General features: G+C 32.8%; 3 protein-coding genes across 3 annotated transcripts in view; 1 reads left to right on the forward strand and 2 right to left on the reverse strand.

Moving 5' to 3' along the window:
- LOC131844906 (probable G-protein coupled receptor 179) overlaps window positions 1-5,050 on the reverse strand; it is a 61,715-nt gene extending 56,665 nt beyond the window's left edge. Inside the window, exon 1 of the mRNA XM_059193892.1 lies at window positions 4,195-5,050. The gene's annotated coding sequence lies outside the window, so the exon portion shown is untranslated. The remainder of the gene's footprint in view (window positions 1-4,194) is intronic.
- A 238-nt stretch (window positions 5,051-5,288) lies between these two features.
- Window positions 5,289-18,342, reverse strand: part of LOC131844867 (rab3 GTPase-activating protein catalytic subunit) — a 45,261-nt gene continuing 32,207 nt past the window's right edge. Inside the window, exons 3-4 of the mRNA XM_059193846.1 lie at window positions 7,375-7,630; window positions 5,289-6,590 (exon numbers count right to left, since the gene is read on the reverse strand). Coding sequence (XP_059049829.1) covers window positions 5,829-6,590; window positions 7,375-7,630 — 1,018 coding nt within the window. The 3' untranslated portion in view covers window positions 5,289-5,828. The remainder of the gene's footprint in view (window positions 6,591-7,374; window positions 7,631-18,342) is intronic.
- Window positions 8,393-18,342, forward strand: part of LOC131844866 (leucine-rich repeat and immunoglobulin-like domain-containing nogo receptor-interacting protein 1) — a 39,722-nt gene continuing 29,772 nt past the window's right edge. Inside the window, exon 1 of the mRNA XM_059193844.1 lies at window positions 8,393-8,691. Coding sequence (XP_059049827.1) covers window positions 8,689-8,691 — 3 coding nt within the window. The 5' untranslated portion in view covers window positions 8,393-8,688. The remainder of the gene's footprint in view (window positions 8,692-18,342) is intronic.

The raw sequence follows: 18,342 nt of genomic DNA on the forward strand, positions 1-18,342 counted from the left end.
TACGCGGTGAAGAGTTGTACATGAACGAATAGATCTGAAAGATTAAGGAATGCTAGTGATACAATGATGAGTTACAATCGATGACAAGCTGAATTATGAGCAAAATGGCTAATAGAACGGGCGGTTGATATGACAATGAAAAATGATTTGCAATACTTTGATGAAATTATGAGATTAATATAATAATCATATGACTATGAATACGATTTATGGATTTTAAGGTAAATGATGGTGATTTAGATTTGATGATATACTGATGAGATGATTGCGCTGAGATCGCGGCTGATGGTTCCGTATACGTTAGTTCACGGAGAAAATGGGGATCCGCGTGTGCTCAATGCGACGTACAACGAACGACTCGCTTTTTGTTGATGCTACTCAAGATTTGGTAGATAATAATAGGAGTAGGGTATGTGGTAGTAATATATTGCAAGTTCGTTCAGAAATTGATAGATATATATCAACCAGATATATAATTCGAATTTGGTACATAATTAAATTGAATTAACTTATGATTAAATGTTATAAAGTCCTTTAAAGCGTTGGAGAAATAGTAAAATGGAACCAGGAAATCCAGTTCTTAAAGAAATGTAATAGAATAAAAAGTAATAGTAAAATTTGATGGGAGTGCATATAACCCATAGTTGAGTTGCAATGTAGAGCACTTGAGGCTGAAGTAAAAATAGCATAGTACCATAAAGAATATGACTAGTTGGAGGCCGTAACTCCTTGCGTGCGCAAGCGGTGAATGCCTCATTGAGAAAATGACCAGTTGTTAAATATTTGATGTGTTTCAGTTGGAGGCCGTAGTTCCTTGTGGCGGCAAGCGGTGGCTGAGTCTAATGAGAATCTGACCAGTTTGAGGCCGTAGCTCCTTGTGTGGGCAAGCGGTGGCTGAGTCTAATGAGAATTTGACCAGTTTGAGGCCGTAGCTCCTTGTGCGGGCAAGCGGTGGCTGAGTCTAATAAAATCCAGATCTGTTGAGACCGTAGCTCATAGTGGGCAAGCGGTGGCATTTTTTTAATGTTTTGTTTTAACAGGTATTTCACTAATTAGCTAGGCAGCCGTGTTTGCAGAGATGCTGACTAGTACCTGGTGTGAAAAATTAAGTGATACAACTTAAGGCGGAAAAATATAACAAAGACTGAATTCATGATGTTGAAATGTAATGTGTAGTTGTCAGTGGCAACTTTCATATTTTAAGTATGTAAATTATCTCAAACTAAATTTTATATGATTTTAATTTTATTATATTACCCGATGTTAACTGTTATGATAATATCGAATGAGGCCCTTCGATAACGTTGGATGGCCGAAGTGGCTACGAATACCATCGATTAAATATAAAGTGAATAGTAGGCTTACTAAACTCACGTTCGTTTGACGAAAGTTAGTAATTCGTTTTATGGAAATTGCGCAAGGTTTTACAACAAACTCCCAGAGTCTGTACTCAATTTGCCAGAAAAAGAAATCAAATGTGTCATAAAATATTTTCTTTGTAAAAAAAAAAAAGCTTATTATAAAATTGAAGAATTTATAAATGTCATCATTTATAAATCAGTGTTTTTTAGAAAATATCTAACTTGAAATTCATAGCGCTGTCAATGTTGTCTGATTGAACGGAGATTAAGTGCGTAGCGGTTTTTATGTTGATTGCCGCATGCCTAATCCTTGTTGTTAATTAAATATAAGTAAATCAATATTTATTTAAAAGAGCAACACACAGGTTTCTTGTTTATTCTTCTTGTGATGAATCTGCGTTCCGAATAAGCGATAGATTCAAAAAACTTGACTACTCAAAAGTGCTTATATTAAGTTTATTTGAATAAAGATTATTTCTATTTCACATTAATCTGGAACAGTGGGTTTTGGTTTATGTTAAACTGGTGTTGTAAAGAAAATTGAGATCAGTATCTACAATCATTTATAGTCCCCTAAATGTACAGGGTTCAAAGGGTGCAATAGATTACTTGACCAGTGAGCTGATGGTATTATTAAGTAAATCATAACTGAAATTCAATGAATTATGTTATATTAAAATAATTCTCTGGTAAATCAAGAGTATCGTCGAAGTAAAATAGTAGTAGTAGTATTGAGGGTATTAGAACCATTTGAATAATATTGACCTGTTATTTTCTATTGGTTAGGTGAAGGCAGGCAGCGATTTTGTTCTAATTTTATGTCACGAGAATATTACTTTCTCTTTATATTTTTTTCTCTATATATGTAGGTAATTAAGTTTTACCTTTTGTAATGTGATATGTTAAATTTATCCGTTAAAATATTCATGATGAGAAATGTCAAGTTCTATTTTGGAGGTATAAAAAAAAAATGCAATGTTCATAAGATCGGAAACTTACATTGTGATGGTGATATGTTACAGTCTGACTCATAGAAGTCAATCACCGCCAAATAATTGTTTGTTACTCTAAAAGGTTGTTCATGTTTTTGGGTGATTTGGATTATGTAAATTAATATATGTTATATTTTGTGCATTTCTGAATGCATGCCGAAACTTAGCTCTGTTAGTATTGATTTTAGATTGTAAACCTTTGACAGTATACTAAGATAGTCAATGTTATGAAAGTAATGTGTATCTTTAGTTTATTTAGTTTAGTATTTGTTATATGATCCTGTAGACACTATATCCTTTGATAAGCATGACTACGCTCATCAGTTACCTATGTGTCTGGGCCAGACACTATTGCAGGATGGCCGACTGTTAACTATCGTGTGACGCACCATTAATCAAAAATGGTAAAGTCAATAATCATGTAACCTGAAACGGAACGTCAGAGGCCAGAGCCAAAGTAATCTATGTGACATTGACAAGTGGATGACGGAGGATTGAACGTAGGCAGCGGGAGTTTTGGAGCGAAAGTGTTTATATTATTATAAAAACAAATAAGAGATAGGTAATTGTGAATATTGTAGGCATTGAGGTGTTTCTCTCCCTGACTAACCGGCATTACGCCTAAGTCGTCAGGATACTAGTGATTTTAAAAGTATTATGCTTTTAAATTTATTTTCAGAATACGGAATGCGAGTTTTGTATACTTCTCTGTTCGACGACCAGCTGCAACGTGTTACCACAATTCATTTTTGTATAATTTATGTGTTTAAGCTAGCCTTGATGTAATAGCAACCTGTTGTAAGATATAAATAAGGTCTCTGAATTAAAGGGTTATTTATTAATATAACTGCTAATCTCTTAAAGCAATTAAGATAATTTTCTAAAATAACCTCTATCTAAAATTAACTAGATACGATATTTTTAACTTTGCTACTACCCCTACTAATAAATAACTAAAAATAAATGCTTACTCAACTATGAGGATAACGTAATCAAAGGTTTTCTTAAGAGAACGAAGTCACAACCTCCTGATTTGACCCTTATAACATTTTGTTTTAAAATCAGCTCTTTATCAAAGGATACCTAATTTCCCGTTTAATGCAAAAATTAGCTGATCTGACCGCTCATTTACATGGCGACGACCCATCGTTTAATCTAAAATTACTTTCGACCGGCAAGTGTATCTTATCCCTTATAGGATAGATATATAAAGGGTGTTTAGTAAAAATGTAATAAGTATACCATGGTTTCAGACACGCTCAAAACATAGAATTTATTGTCTAAATAATCTAACAACACTTTATTGCCTTGTCACAATAACAAAAAATGGATTGGAATTAAGTATATCGAAATATTTCGAGATGTCTAATGTAAATGCGGTAAAGTAAAATATTGAGTTTTGCTTCTTTTATGCAGTTATATTGTTTTATTCTCCAATTCTGTCTAATTTTAGATTAAAAATAGTGATAAATTTTCAACCCATTTCAAAATGGAGAATGTTCAAATCGATGATGTGTTTATCATTTGCCGCGAATAAAGTCAGATTCAGAGTAAATATATGGCACCTATAAATGATAACAGATTAAAAGCTTTTAAATATACAACATTGGAGAAATCCAGTAATAAATAAATAATAATAATATCTGTGTACATACCTATCTATAATTCAATATTTTATTGGCAGATAAAATACAAGTAACTGGGCCTACTAACAGTATGTATTGTACAATATATAATTTTCGAATTCGGTTTTACATTCGATAATTTAACTACCTAACTATTATCTATTTTTATAGCTTCGACAATGTAAAATAACTTTTTATTTTTCAAATAAAACTTACCTTTAGTGTCATGTACTTATTGCTCATTCTCGTTTACGAAAGCTCGTCAGAACATACCTACCCACTTCTATATTATCAATTGTTCAATTTCCTTATCAGATCTCATAATAAAGTCTCACAACAATAATAGAAACAACAACACTTGACAGAACTATATTAATTGTTATTTAATCCGTACACAATGGTTGACTAAAACCCAATTCTGTAAAACTGCTTTGTTATCACACGACAGGTGTTCAGATAATGTCCCATGCTCCTATCATAAATATCGAGTAAAAATTTAAAGTGCTCTTTCATCAAACCTTCTTCGACTGTTCGAGAATTCACTAAATTTACAGCACTGAAACGTTACGACGATAATCACATTTACAATTTTCACTTTTATGTCGTTTTCATGTGGAATTTACGGTTCATTCGGTTTCCAGAGGTGTATTTGCGCGCGCCCTGGAATCGACCGGCCATCCCGCCGCGCCACTGAGCGATTTCGCGAGGCTCCCGGCCGTGGCAGCCGCGCGCATGCGCCGCATTGTCGCGACACCCACGCCTCTACCCAACACTACGGATCCGGTTGTACATTGCGCGCTCGTGTAGATTACACGCATGCTTACATCCATCCAAATACGAAACATACAACGTCCGCATCATAATCGTCTAAGGTACAAATGAGTGGCTGCGACCGTAATACTGAGACCGTGATATATAGCATAAGGATCACGAATATGACGTCACATGTTCCCTTACAGTTCCACAAAGATGAGCCAACTGCTCGTATATATTCTGCCTTGTTTCATTAACGCCAATGAGACGGACAAGTCGGCAAATAAATCTTATTAACGGGATTTAGAATATAAGAGATTTAATCGTCTTAATCGCTGACTGAAAATCTTTGTAAGTACCTGAAATATAAATATTTTTATGATCTTACAATTTCAAATCACTAATATTTACTCTATCTAACACGTAACTCATAATAGTGAAGATGGATTATCCTATAGTCAAAAAATTAATATATAGATTCGATGGATTCTAAGGATTGGTATCCTTAGAATCAAAATCAAACCTCAGGATTGTAGATAAAACATTTAATCGGAACCGCGAATAGTTTTATCATTAGACAAATATCCAACAAATAACACGCAGGATATCGATAATTAGAAGACGTTAAATGACATGAAATTGCTAAATGAATGAACTTTTCCACATAAAGTTAATTGGTCTGGTAAGCGGGCGGCACGAGAGGTCATGTCAAGGAGATCGAAATTTAGGTAAGGTATTGTAAACCAGCTTTGTACTTTAGTTATTCTTTAAAATAACATAGGCGACTACTTATGAAAATTTAACAGTTTATTAATTGAATTTAAATAAAAAAAAAATATAAGCTAGCGCATTTACTTAGTATCTATAAATATATTCCGAAACTCAAAACATACTTCGATGTAAAAATCTAAAATCATCAACGTAATCTTATCGTTTCACTAATTATATACTAAACTTCTACACAATATACACTTAATTTCAACAATACAAGATTTATAAAAGTAATCGATATATATACAAAAGATAATCGACACACTGTTGAAATATATGATTTAAATAGGAAGACTTATCACCGTTCACATATCGTCAGTACTCTGCTACAAACACACAATACTTTCTGTAAACGCACCTATAATGGTCATATCAGTCGCTAAAGCTGCTCTCATCACTTGCGGGGATACAGCATCCTTAACTCTTAGAGAGAACTCCCGTCGTGCTGGCGGTGGTAGAGTACCACCAGCTGCATTTAAGATTCTAGTACGTCCGGCGGCATCTAAAGGCATTCCTTCGACACTTTTGTCGAGGACGGTACGCACACAAAAGGATCTACATGCCTCTATTTCGGCTTCATAGATCTCTCGGGCAGCTATCTCGAAAGTGCGCCTTTTGTCCATTCCACCAATACACGTAGTACTTCCTGGAGCACCTTCTGCTATCGCTTTCGCTGCGCCTGCTTTTAATATAGCAGGTAAAAGAAGTTCAGTTACAGCACTTACTGATCGAGAACGCAAAAAATGCAAAACTTGCTCCGCTTCACGAGTCTCGTCGAAGAGTCTTCGTTGGCGTGCGGCTTGAACTGGCCGAGCAACACTCCAAGTTTCTGCCCAAGGGTTACCCGGTAAAAGCATTCGATCTCCCAGCTCACCACCATTATCAGATTTCCAATCGCGTGGAGAGTACCATTGTACAAAATCACACAACTCTGCACCGGGGTTTGCCGCTTTAAACGCCTCCATATCTGATAACAATGATGCACTCATCATTCTAGCTCGAAGCTCGGAAGCGCGAGCATCGTCTCCTAGTCGTACCATCAGCTCGGCATCTTCCTCTAGTTGATCCTCGGTTTTTGGTGCAGGGTCCTATACATTAAAAGTTCAATTACACAGAAGAAGTCCAATACAGTTTAACAGAGGCTTACCGAAATAGACATGCTTAAGAAATTATTGGCGATACAGTAGAGTCCGTATCGCAAATAATTTCTTAAGCGCTATTATATAAGAAAAATATTATAAACTGTCTGCACTAACATAGACTGATTTTTTAATTGATGTGTTAATAATTTCTTTCACTTTATAAAGTACAGTGTTTATGATGAATATTATAATTATATATTATAAATATTAAGTACGTCTACCTGTTTGTTACTAAATTAACTTAACTATTTAGGACTAAACGGTTAAACGTATCGCAATGAAATTTTAATTTGGAGAATTATAAATTTTGATCCTAATGAATTCTATTACCTACTAGAATTTATCATGAGAATCTTTTTTCTAAAATAAATACGCGGCACATGGCTAGTAAGCTATATATTAAGTATATTGTTGAACCAGAACGAAGAAGAAACGGGCGGTAATAAAGTAGTGCAGTAATAGGTCTATTGTCCTTCGCAAGCAGAAATATTTTTATAAAAACAGTTTTATAAATCTAACCACAAGTAATTTTAGAGTATTCAGCGATAATTAAAGGCGTCTCTTTTTATACATAAGCTTTAAACTATATGTACGTATATAAAAATTTATTATACATAAAAATATTGATCTTATCCACTCACATTTTATCGTCTAGTTAAGGTGGACATTAGAACCGCAATAGGTTCTATCCTGCCAAAATATTCATATGACCTACTTAACTAAAACTAACCTGAGTCCTTGGCACATATAGAGGCGCCCCAGATTTAAGAGTAGCATCTGCAAGACGATGAAGTCTCCCCACGGGTCTATTCCACGGAAGCTGTTCCTCACCGTCCTCTCCTTCAGAACAATCATAAAATTCATCATCCGAAGAGGTGCCAGTAAAATTTCCGGTGCCATCTTGTGCTCTTTTAATGCAACAATTGAGAAGCTGTAATTTTTGATGAAGTAAGCATGTGCGAGCGTTGGGATTGCCCTCTGCAACTCTGTCGACAAACAATATACCACATAATTATTTGTAATATTTAAGTTATACTACAAAAATAAACTATCGCCTACGTATTTAACTGTCTCAATATTGTTTATAAAAGTTCTATTGTTATAAAATAATATAAAAAGTCATGAAATGAATGTATACAAAGCACATCTTAAAGTAGTTAAAACTTATACGTACAGTGAAAACGGTATGTATTGATTGATAAATACTAACAAGCTACTTACGCAGCCTCTAATTATGTAATATTAATTATATAAATTACAATAAGTTGAGTAACGCAGCGATCACACATGTACATACGTATGCACAAACGGCGAATGTCACGTAAAACTTACATCGTTTTAACTTTCACTTGGAGCAATTTGGGTAGACCTCATGAAGAACGTAAATAAATCAAGAGAACACTCGAAGACTCGCGCAATATGCGGAACGTTTTCTCTTTCGCGTATGCTAATTTCGCAGCCTCCAACGACACATGACTGAACTAGGCAGGTTTTCACATCGTATCAAAATAATGGGCACCTGATACCAAGCTATATGGATCTGAATAATTTCGTTGTGATTTGTATGCCACGACCCAGAAGAGAGAATAACAGAGAACGCTTTAACGCTAAGAACCGTTAGCATTGAATTACAAATGCGTTGCCCCGATACGGACAGAAGCTGAGCGACACAACACCGCTTGAAGATCCTCGAGTGTAATCGGTCGGTGAACCGTTTGTTTACCGGAGTCGATGCGGCAGCACCATCTGGGTGTAGGTCACGAAGCAATGCCAATGGTGGGGAGTCACAAGGCAGTCAGACAGTCCGCAACTGCCGATAGCCGCGAGCGCATCCATCGCGCAGACATGGGTTTGCTTCCACCGGTATAAACAGAATACTGGTTCTTCACCTAATCGAAAGTGACCTCCTTCCCACCGTTGTGACCCAATGATGACAAGCTATTGGTGAATTATAGGAAAGAATAAACTAAATCTTATACGTGACAGTGTTGGTAGAAAGTGAACAATTTAAAGGATTTTCAGATTATTAAGGATTGTCGACAGTATGGTAAGCTAGTTTTTATTTACATATGCATAAATAGAATTCCTAACTGGTAACCGGTAATGCATGAAAGAAAATCTCTTCGCGTACATTGACACACTTACGGCAAATCAACGCTCGGCGTCTCCAGAGACCGGCACGAATCATATTATAAGCTTTTCTACTATTATCATACGAGTATTGTTATTACAAAAGACATTTTAACCATTTGTATGCTCTTATATAAATTAATTAATTGTAATTTCAATTTTCACTTCGCATTCTGTTACATAAGTGCAGTAAATTATGAGTAGTATTCTAAATTATGGACCATTGATTAATATTCATCTATTAGGTAATCTAATAATTATTTTATGTATTTTTTCTTTAATATAAAATAGAATTCAAACACTCTATCACTAGCCCCTGACAATATAATTTGAATCATTGGGATCTTTTACACAGTCGTTTTCATGCGCCCATCCCATCTATTTCTGCCGCTAATCACATTCTTTGCTAGGTCATATTTGAAGCAATAACAATATTATGTCAATAAAATTACTGATACAGCACATTAGTTTTCAGGAATGGCAATGCATAAAAGTATCACGGACGACATGATATTTTGTTCGCTGTCAGTGATATTTATCGTAGCCCTTCCATCAAATGAGTCTTAAATGTTTAAGTAAATACCAGCTATCAAAGTAATGTAACCAAAATTTAACACATATCCATATAATGTGACCTACAATAACATTATTTCTTAATTATGAAATGGACCATTTCTTTAGTTATAAAAGAAATGAAATGACAACTGAACACCTTCAGTTGTAATGTATTAAAATATCATCAAAACCAGATGGTGTTCCAAATAAACCATAGTTTTATTAACTTAACAATAGTTATTATTATGGTTCGTTAGCGACTATTAGGTAGGTATGTATGTCACATTAATGAAACTTCACACAGCAATGTAACTGCGATCTCGTGTGACTATGACAAAGGCGTACTTTCTCCAGCTGTATGCGAACTAATTTCGTATATCATTTTGTTTTTCTATTTAATTTCAGCTGAATGTCAAAAATAATATTCTCAATCAACGGTATTTATTCGTGTATATGTAACGTGATCTACGCTTAAACTGCAGGCACACTTTCACATACAGTCGGATTCGAAAAGATGTCAAATAATAATCTTTAATATGATCGAATCAAACTCAAATGTTACGGAAATATAAATAAAAAACTAAACACGTACATTAATTATACATCTTTAAAGTAAACCTTAGGTAATGCCTTAACAGGGCAATTGCTACCAAATATAACTAATGTAGCGAATATATTCCGAGCAATATCGATATGACCACAAATCAATAGCATTAAAAGTCTAGAAAATCTTTATTGTATAAGATTTGTCAGAATTTACTGTACATGTAAACTTTGTTACATATTCATATATGTATTATAGGAATTGAAACAGTAGGTAAATTACTAACTGTGACAATGAACCCCTATCATCTAAATAAGTCGTTTAGACCTGTCATTTGCAAATTGAAGTTAGTAAGTAGTGTACTTTGTTTTATTTGCATGACAAAGTTTTCTTGTATGTCGTTTTAATATTGTAGTTTGTCGAGACGGCCTTACAGACAGTGGGGCGTTTACCTTACCAACAAGGGTGGCTCGAGTATCAAGCACTTAATTCCGCATTGCCGATTAGGATATAACCTCCAGGTTTAGGAACCCTCGACCGTACTCAAACAAAATAATATTCTTGAACTCATGCTGGTGGTAAAATGGAAACCAAGACGATAGTTATAAGATTTATTATAATATTACCTATGCTACTATGAAAATAGGGTTATTAACAATAAAAGAAGTTTTATTCTATTCTGGTACATTCAACTTGACTCATATTTAATCGTAGATTGACGATGCCAAAAAGAATTAGTTTAGTTTAGACATCAATTACTTTGACAAAATTGATGAACTAAATTAGTTGAGTTGTTCTAGAAATAATCAAATTTTAGTAATAAACGTCAATTTTCTTACAGATAATACACCATAAAAGAAAATTTTCACTGTAATATGACCACTGCTCGCTACAAACTAGAAAACAATTAACATGTAAACTGCTGCGGTTAGATTCGCTTGAATTAGAACACAAAGTATATTATGAGAAACTAGAGAATTTGTTCATTATCAACATCATCTGTGTACCAAATTTTATTATAAATTTAATTTAATTAATTATACAAGCGTCATTACAGAAAAAAGCAAAAATATGGTACCTCTACGTATTTTTTTTTAAATAGATATACTAAATAATGCCTCTATACAGTTATATCATAAAATTTATATGAAGTATGGACGACTAGTATAAGTTAAATGATAAACTAGAGAATAACAAAGGTACGCCCCTCGTAAATCTCATAAATAACCTACTGGTAGGCGTCAACTGCCACTTTGTAACATGACAACCATAACCCAGTGTACTTACCTACTTCTACAAATATCAAATTCGTATTATGGCACATTCGCTCGTTCACCCCTCATTCGTATGTAATATCACGTACCTAAGTTAAACTAAGTGCAACACTTTACAGTACCCAAACCCGTGGAAATGAGGAAGTTATATAGCTGGAGTAACTTGATACGTTTTGTTATTACTATGTTAACAAAAAAATATATATATAGAAAATAAAGGATTAGGTAATTTTAGAAAATATTTTATCATTTTTATCTTTACGTATAAAAAATCCGTACGCTGCGAAAAGTGTCTGTTTGTCTATTTATCTGTTAGTTTCACAGTAAACATGGCTGTAAGAATTAGGATGGTTTTTTCACAGAATATGTCATTAAGTACGATTCAATCTAAAGGCTAAAAAACTGAGAAACATACCCCTCAAATAACTAATTTAAGTTGTAAAAATAAATCATTAAATGTTAGAAATGAAACCATTTATTAGTACCTACACTATGATTCATAAATTAACCGAATAAAAGATTGCATTATTTATAGTTGTCGTTTGATTACATCTAGATAACGATCTAGGAATGTACGAAGTCGCGAGGTCCGCTAGTTATTAGTTCATTATTTTTTATTTTAATATGGGAATTTCGCAGCTGTTTTCTTATTGGTTATAGCAGAATATCGGTATTTTGCCCTTTTCAGGGCGAAACAATAAGCTTTCTATGGCGCTGCGATGCACGTAATTTTTTTCGTACTGGTTGTTTCATTATTATTGTATTGCTATTACGTTTGTGTGCTGTAGATACAAATAAGTAATTCATCTATCTATCCTATATCTCTATAACAAGGTTCTCAATTCAAGAACATTTCAATATGTTTCGTCTTGATTAATTCGGAAAAAAGTAGTTTATTTTGACCATTATTTTACATTATAAACCTCTTGTCCCATTCTTCGGCATTGGGGTCATGGATGCGGTATATTGTGATACTAAATGTGTGAATATTAAGTTCCTAACTCAAAAGCCCATGGCAAAGAGATATCGTTGGCACAGTTCAACTATACGAGGAAATTCTACATAAGCATTTGTCTCTAGTAAAATATTGCTTACAACAAAAAAGATGCCTTAATTTTATTACACGTCCACATCTCTTTAAGATCCCTAGATATTTATATTATATATATATATATATATATATATAAGCGGAACTTGAGATTACTATCTAGAGATTACTATTTGGGCACATAATAAAGATCCCTGTCTATACATTAAATTTATTATTGGGGCACTTTATCAACGCAAAAGAACCCAAAACAATAATTTTGACTGTAATCTTAGAAAGTACTTAATTGATTTGGTATGGTTCTCGTTGATGTATTGCAATGGTAAGCTTCACTTAAAATTTTATGTTTATTTTATTCCAATTGATTTACAAAGAAAAATGTAAAAACTTTTGTCATTTCCAATACCAAAGATACAAAGTCACAAGCACAGCCAGTATAATTAAAAGTTACTTAGTTACGCGACACAAATAATTAATACAAGTATTTAAAAAACGATTATATCACAATAAATACATCTTTATATATAATAATTATCTTTTGCACCTTCACTTATATATCATTTAATTTTTCGATTTATATAATATTTAATATCTTTTGAAGATAATATTTTCAAAAGATATTTAATATAATACTTATTAATTTTGCAAACCACTTAATTTGCGTTGCTCCTGCGCTACGGCAACTCGGCATTTAATTGAGTTTTGCGAATCTAAGCTCCCGTAACCCTACGTTCCCTTGTACAACCGAAATTATAATTATATTATAAAATTCCTGTCCCACCCAATCAAAAATCATACAATTTAAATTGAGGAACAGTTCCCGTATTATTTTCCTTATTGCGAGTAACTTTCGAACTGAAAGCTTCTATTTACGGCTAAAGGAAACACTCTGCCGAGTTTTTGATAGAAGGAATTACTTACTCTGGTTCAGAGTTTCGTCGACGCTCAGCAAATAAGTCTTTGGACCGCTTTCATGCTCGCTTTTTACACGCAATATATTACCTCGGCGTTCATTTTTCTTTAAGATTTGATGAAAAATATATTGCTTTTATATTGTTTCATAAAAATAACACCCGATTTAAAGTTCCCAATTCGCAATTTATATTTATTGGCGATTATATTTGACGATCTCTTACCTGCTACTTCGTGTTTTATTTTAAAGATAAACGATGGTCTATGTTCGTCCTCATGATGAATTCTATCTTCAAGTCAACATTTTAATACGATATTTTCTGGCGCTTAAACTTTTATAAAGGTAATAATAGACTGACATCTGTCTGTCAACGGATAGATCGTCGTTTGTTTTTTATTTTAAATATGGAGGTACCATATTTAAAATAAAAAACGTTTGATAATTGACAATCAAAATATTACTAGATAATACCGATACTATACAGAAGCAAATGTACGTAAAAGTACAGTTGTATGGAAAAGCTTTTAAATTTGTAGAGATGGTGCACCTCATGGTGTGCACGATATGAAATCGCGGACGTTCGGTAGTATCGTATGGTAAATTATAAAAAAGGCATTCTGTTCGATCGATGATTGGACAGATAGAAAAGACAAATGAACATCGAAACAAAGCCTCACTTAATTAAGTTCTGAACGGTTTGTGTCATGTCAAACGTTGGTCATCCATTATCGCGGAAATTCACTGTTTTTTGTTAAATTTTCACCGGAGACATTCGGATACGCAAAAACCCTAAGGCAGCGAACCTGAGACAATGAGTAACTGTGATGATGATTAAACGCGGTACACTCGTGGGAGAATTATTGTGACTACTATGCATTGTTTGGTTTGAATAAGAATTTTCCTGAATTAAACGCCATTAATGTATTGATGGACATTCATGATAATTTTTCTTACCCATAAAAATATCATAGCAAGTGTAGCCATCAAACTGTCTATTACCTTTTCACAACTAAATTAATAGATCTTAATAAAATTAGGAATGATAATAGATTGTATCACGAAGACGAACACAGGATATCTCTTATTTAAATAATAAATCTGGAAGGGGTGAATTAAGGGATAAAAGATGCTACTTTGTCTGCTCAAAAGCGCAGACAAAGTAGCGTCTAACAGCTAGTATTATAAAAGCGAGAGTTCGTTTATGATGTTTTAACAGCTTAACTAATCATCATAAAATTGGACAGTATACAAAGTATTTGATATGAAGTGGCTGACACAACTACTTGCCACCAAAACTCACTTTCTTAATATTACATCAATTTTAATTTTCCTGCAATTCTACCTTAATGGAATGGTCCGTTAATGGAAGTCCAGATACGATAGTAGCTGGCCCCGTGTCGACGTTACTTTCACTACAACGGTAATAGCCAACAAAATACTTCAAACTAACACATTGGCGACCCAAAATTACATCGTGAACATAATATTTCAACAATCTACACCTAGGTGTGTACTAGTTTATTTTTATGTCATTGAAATAAATTTTAATATATTGACTACTAGTTATGATCCCCGACTTCATCGGTATCATACATTAAAAGATAGCTTATGTCCGTCTTCGAGATACAATCTATTTCATAACATTTTTTTTCGAATATACAATATTTTAGAACCCAAATATGAATATTTATGCTTATTAATTTTATAAAAATAACTGTTTTTTTAGAAATAAACGACCATATATCCATAATTTTGAATGTAAGACATAATAAAGTCTGATATGGCAACATCTTGTGGAAAACCGCAGATTAGGTTGACCACAGATGCCTACAGTTCGATTCGCCAGATATCGTGGGCGGTTCAAGTCACGTTGGGTAGATTTCGTGTCCGAAAACACGCAAGATCGAGCAAAGTAAACAAAGGCTATTTGTTTACTTTGTGGCTGTAGCCAGAAAAGCTATGTCAAAAAGAGAAATAATGCAAAGTCATATATTTCCTAAAACCTGTATTTTGTAATACCTACTATGTGGCAATTGTGTGCCCTCTGGAATATTTTTTTAGTAAATTAAAATAGGGAGTTAAGAGACTCTTTATATAGATGGTTTAGAGAGTCTATTTCAGAGGAGTAACGCAACAAAATTAAGATATAGGTACTCTTCAGTATTGGTTCTATTCTATTCAGAAACATTGCTTCTCCCCTTAACTTCTGTACTTCTCTAAATTCTAATATTTTTAAGCGACTAGAATCTATTGTATTTGTTATGACCGTCCGAAAAACTTTTTAGATCAACTGAATTTGATTATTCCTTTTTTTATATAAGACTGGATATCCTTATTTTAATTCCATATAAATTTGAAGATTTGACCCGTGATTTTTGAGTTATGATTAATATTGTGTATTTACAAGTAATCATATCACTTGTCGATTAAATAATTAAAGCCGATTTTTTCGTAACCAGAACACGCATATAATTGTTTATTTAGTGACAACAAAAAGTCCAAAAATACCTTATAAACGAAGTATGTGTACTTCGACTTCTTATGAAACGTTATGCACACACGAGCTGTTTGTGGAACGTGCCGGAAAATTAAGCAGGTTTTAAAGTATATCGTTGTTACTTAGCAAGTTACACTTAAGCTTTTCGCTTCATAAGTTATACCAATTCGCTCGCTCCAGTATGCTCATGTTTTGTTACATCAATTTAACTTTTAGGATACCACTCAACCAACTTAAAAACGATTTTCTCAGTCAAAGATTTTGATTGCATGTATGTTGATAATGACATCATCGACAAATACTCGTAGTTGCCGTATTTCTAATGCTTTATAATGGTTTACTTTTATCTTGTACTAATAAAAGGGATAAAAATATTTTTGGCACTCAGCTCGCGTGAAATTGATTAATGGATATTGCAGACAATCACAACAAACTTAGATAATTTAAACAAAAAGAGAAAGAATAAATATGTCAAAACGTAATTACTACCAATTACAAATAGAATAGTATACTTACAGTACTTACTTTATTACTACAAATCACTAACAGTTACTTAATTCCTTAGAAACCAAATATTTCAAATCAATTAAAGTCGTTGGTTATTAATAACTATAATTATTCACAGACTCAGTAATCCAGGATTCAGGATCTTTCTGCATTCAGATCTTTTTGTACTATTTATGTAGTATATATAATGCCAAATATCAAAATTAACAAAAGTAAATAAATAGTTACTAGACAAACAAATGTGTGCAGACGCGTTATGAGCGCACTAATTTTTTTTCTTTTATTGTAAAGTAATATCTGTCGCTTCCTTTGTGGCTCATCCTTATGAGTGCACACTACTATTACGTATGTATATATTCGCATCGTATTTAATTTCTTTGTAGATATATTTCAATCTTTAGGGTTATATAAACAGAAAAAATATTAGTCTTAAAATAGGCATATCACGTAAAAATATGCTTTTTTGCCTCCGACAGCTAAAACGTTGGATCATAAATTGTGTACGCCTCTAATATGAATTCCGGTAAAATTATCTGTCATGAATTATGTATTAGTCACGAAACAAGTTTCACGGATCAAGGCCGCTTTCTAATATTTAAATATCAAACAAGATTAGGACACTTCTGCAGCACAACTTTTTAAACACTTTTTTACATAATACATGAATTCTGAGAATTCGGGGGCAAACGAACTCATTGGAAAATTGATGGAAAAATTAATAATTCAGTCTATTTTTAGACAGCTTTAATTTTATTATAATAATATTTTAATATTAAAACTAATTAAAATTTGATTGGTTTAATTTTAAAATAAGCACAATCTTATTCATTTATACACACGATAGATATCTAATCCTACAGTTCTACTGTACAAAATTATTTTTCATGTATAAAATGCATGAAGTAATTCAATGCAACCATAAAACCAATATGCTGTTTTGATCTATCACATACTTTGAGATTACTACACTACTAGCGTTAGTGAATTGAAGAAAATAACATACTAGAATATTATAAGCTTATAAAAAGTATCTTTAAAATCTGATCAGATTTTCTGAACATATAGGCACATGCAGCAAGTCGAATCTCCAAAACGAACAGAACATACATTAGGTTTAAAAATACAATATTGACACTACTCCACATATTACATAAGCTCTACTACTGCTAAAAAATCGAAAAGAAAGTTACTATTTAAGAAAACTGAATAAACGCGTAGAAAGGTGAACTTTTTACTGCAATTATCGCACCTTAACGAATACTTTCCTTGACTATCAACTAACAATCACATAACAATTTAAACATTTACTAACCAGCTTATAGCAATATAATAATTATTTTGGCGTATAAAAATATAATTGCTACTTTCAGTCAAGAGATTAACTAGAAACGGCCGAACTTTCTATATTACGCTCTAAAATCGTGTTAAGACTCATAATTACGCGCTATCGTGTCGCAAAACTAATATTAAATTAAACAAATAAGTAACAATATATCTAAATAAAATTTTCATTAAATCCAACAAATACAGTTCTAATGGACTGAAGATCCAGAATTGGAATGTACTTGTAACAGCAGATATAGTCAGATATACAGATACCATGCCTAAGAACCACATTATACATTATGTTCATATGAACATAATGTATATATTTTATATATACATCATATTTTTATATAAAAACATCCCTATTTCAATTGTACAGGAAGTACCTACCATGTAGTATAATAATACAAAAATATCAAACGTGAAAAATACATACATACTACAAAACTTTCGTAACACATGTGGATCATTGGGTACATAAATGTTACTACTATTACTGCATTCCCTAAATATTATTGTGGTATATTACATAATGCATTTTCGCGCTAGTTCTAAAAATCACTTTAATACACCGTTTTATTGCTCATACGCTACGTTCATGCAATAACAGCAATATTTTATGATCATTTAATTGCACATGATCGTAAATTATGTCAATATACTGAGGGTATTGAAATGTTTTAAAGCATTGTTGTGTTTTAGTGCAAGACTTTATTAGACACATATAGGCTTTGTAGAGCAGAAGGTATTTCAAGATATTAAAAATTCAATCAACAACCTTCACACCTTGACTACATTACATTTAGAATGTTATCCGATTTAAATTGCGACGCATTAATAAATAAATTTACAAATATCAAAAGACTAATAATAATATCTGAAAGGTCAAAATTTACAAAACGGC

The sequence above is a fragment of the Achroia grisella genome, unplaced genomic scaffold (assembly GCF_030625045.1).
Source record: "Achroia grisella isolate CSIRO2021 unplaced genomic scaffold, CSIRO_AGI_Agris_v1 utg4223, whole genome shotgun sequence".
NCBI classification, from domain to species: domain Eukaryota; kingdom Metazoa; phylum Arthropoda; class Insecta; order Lepidoptera; family Pyralidae; genus Achroia; species Achroia grisella.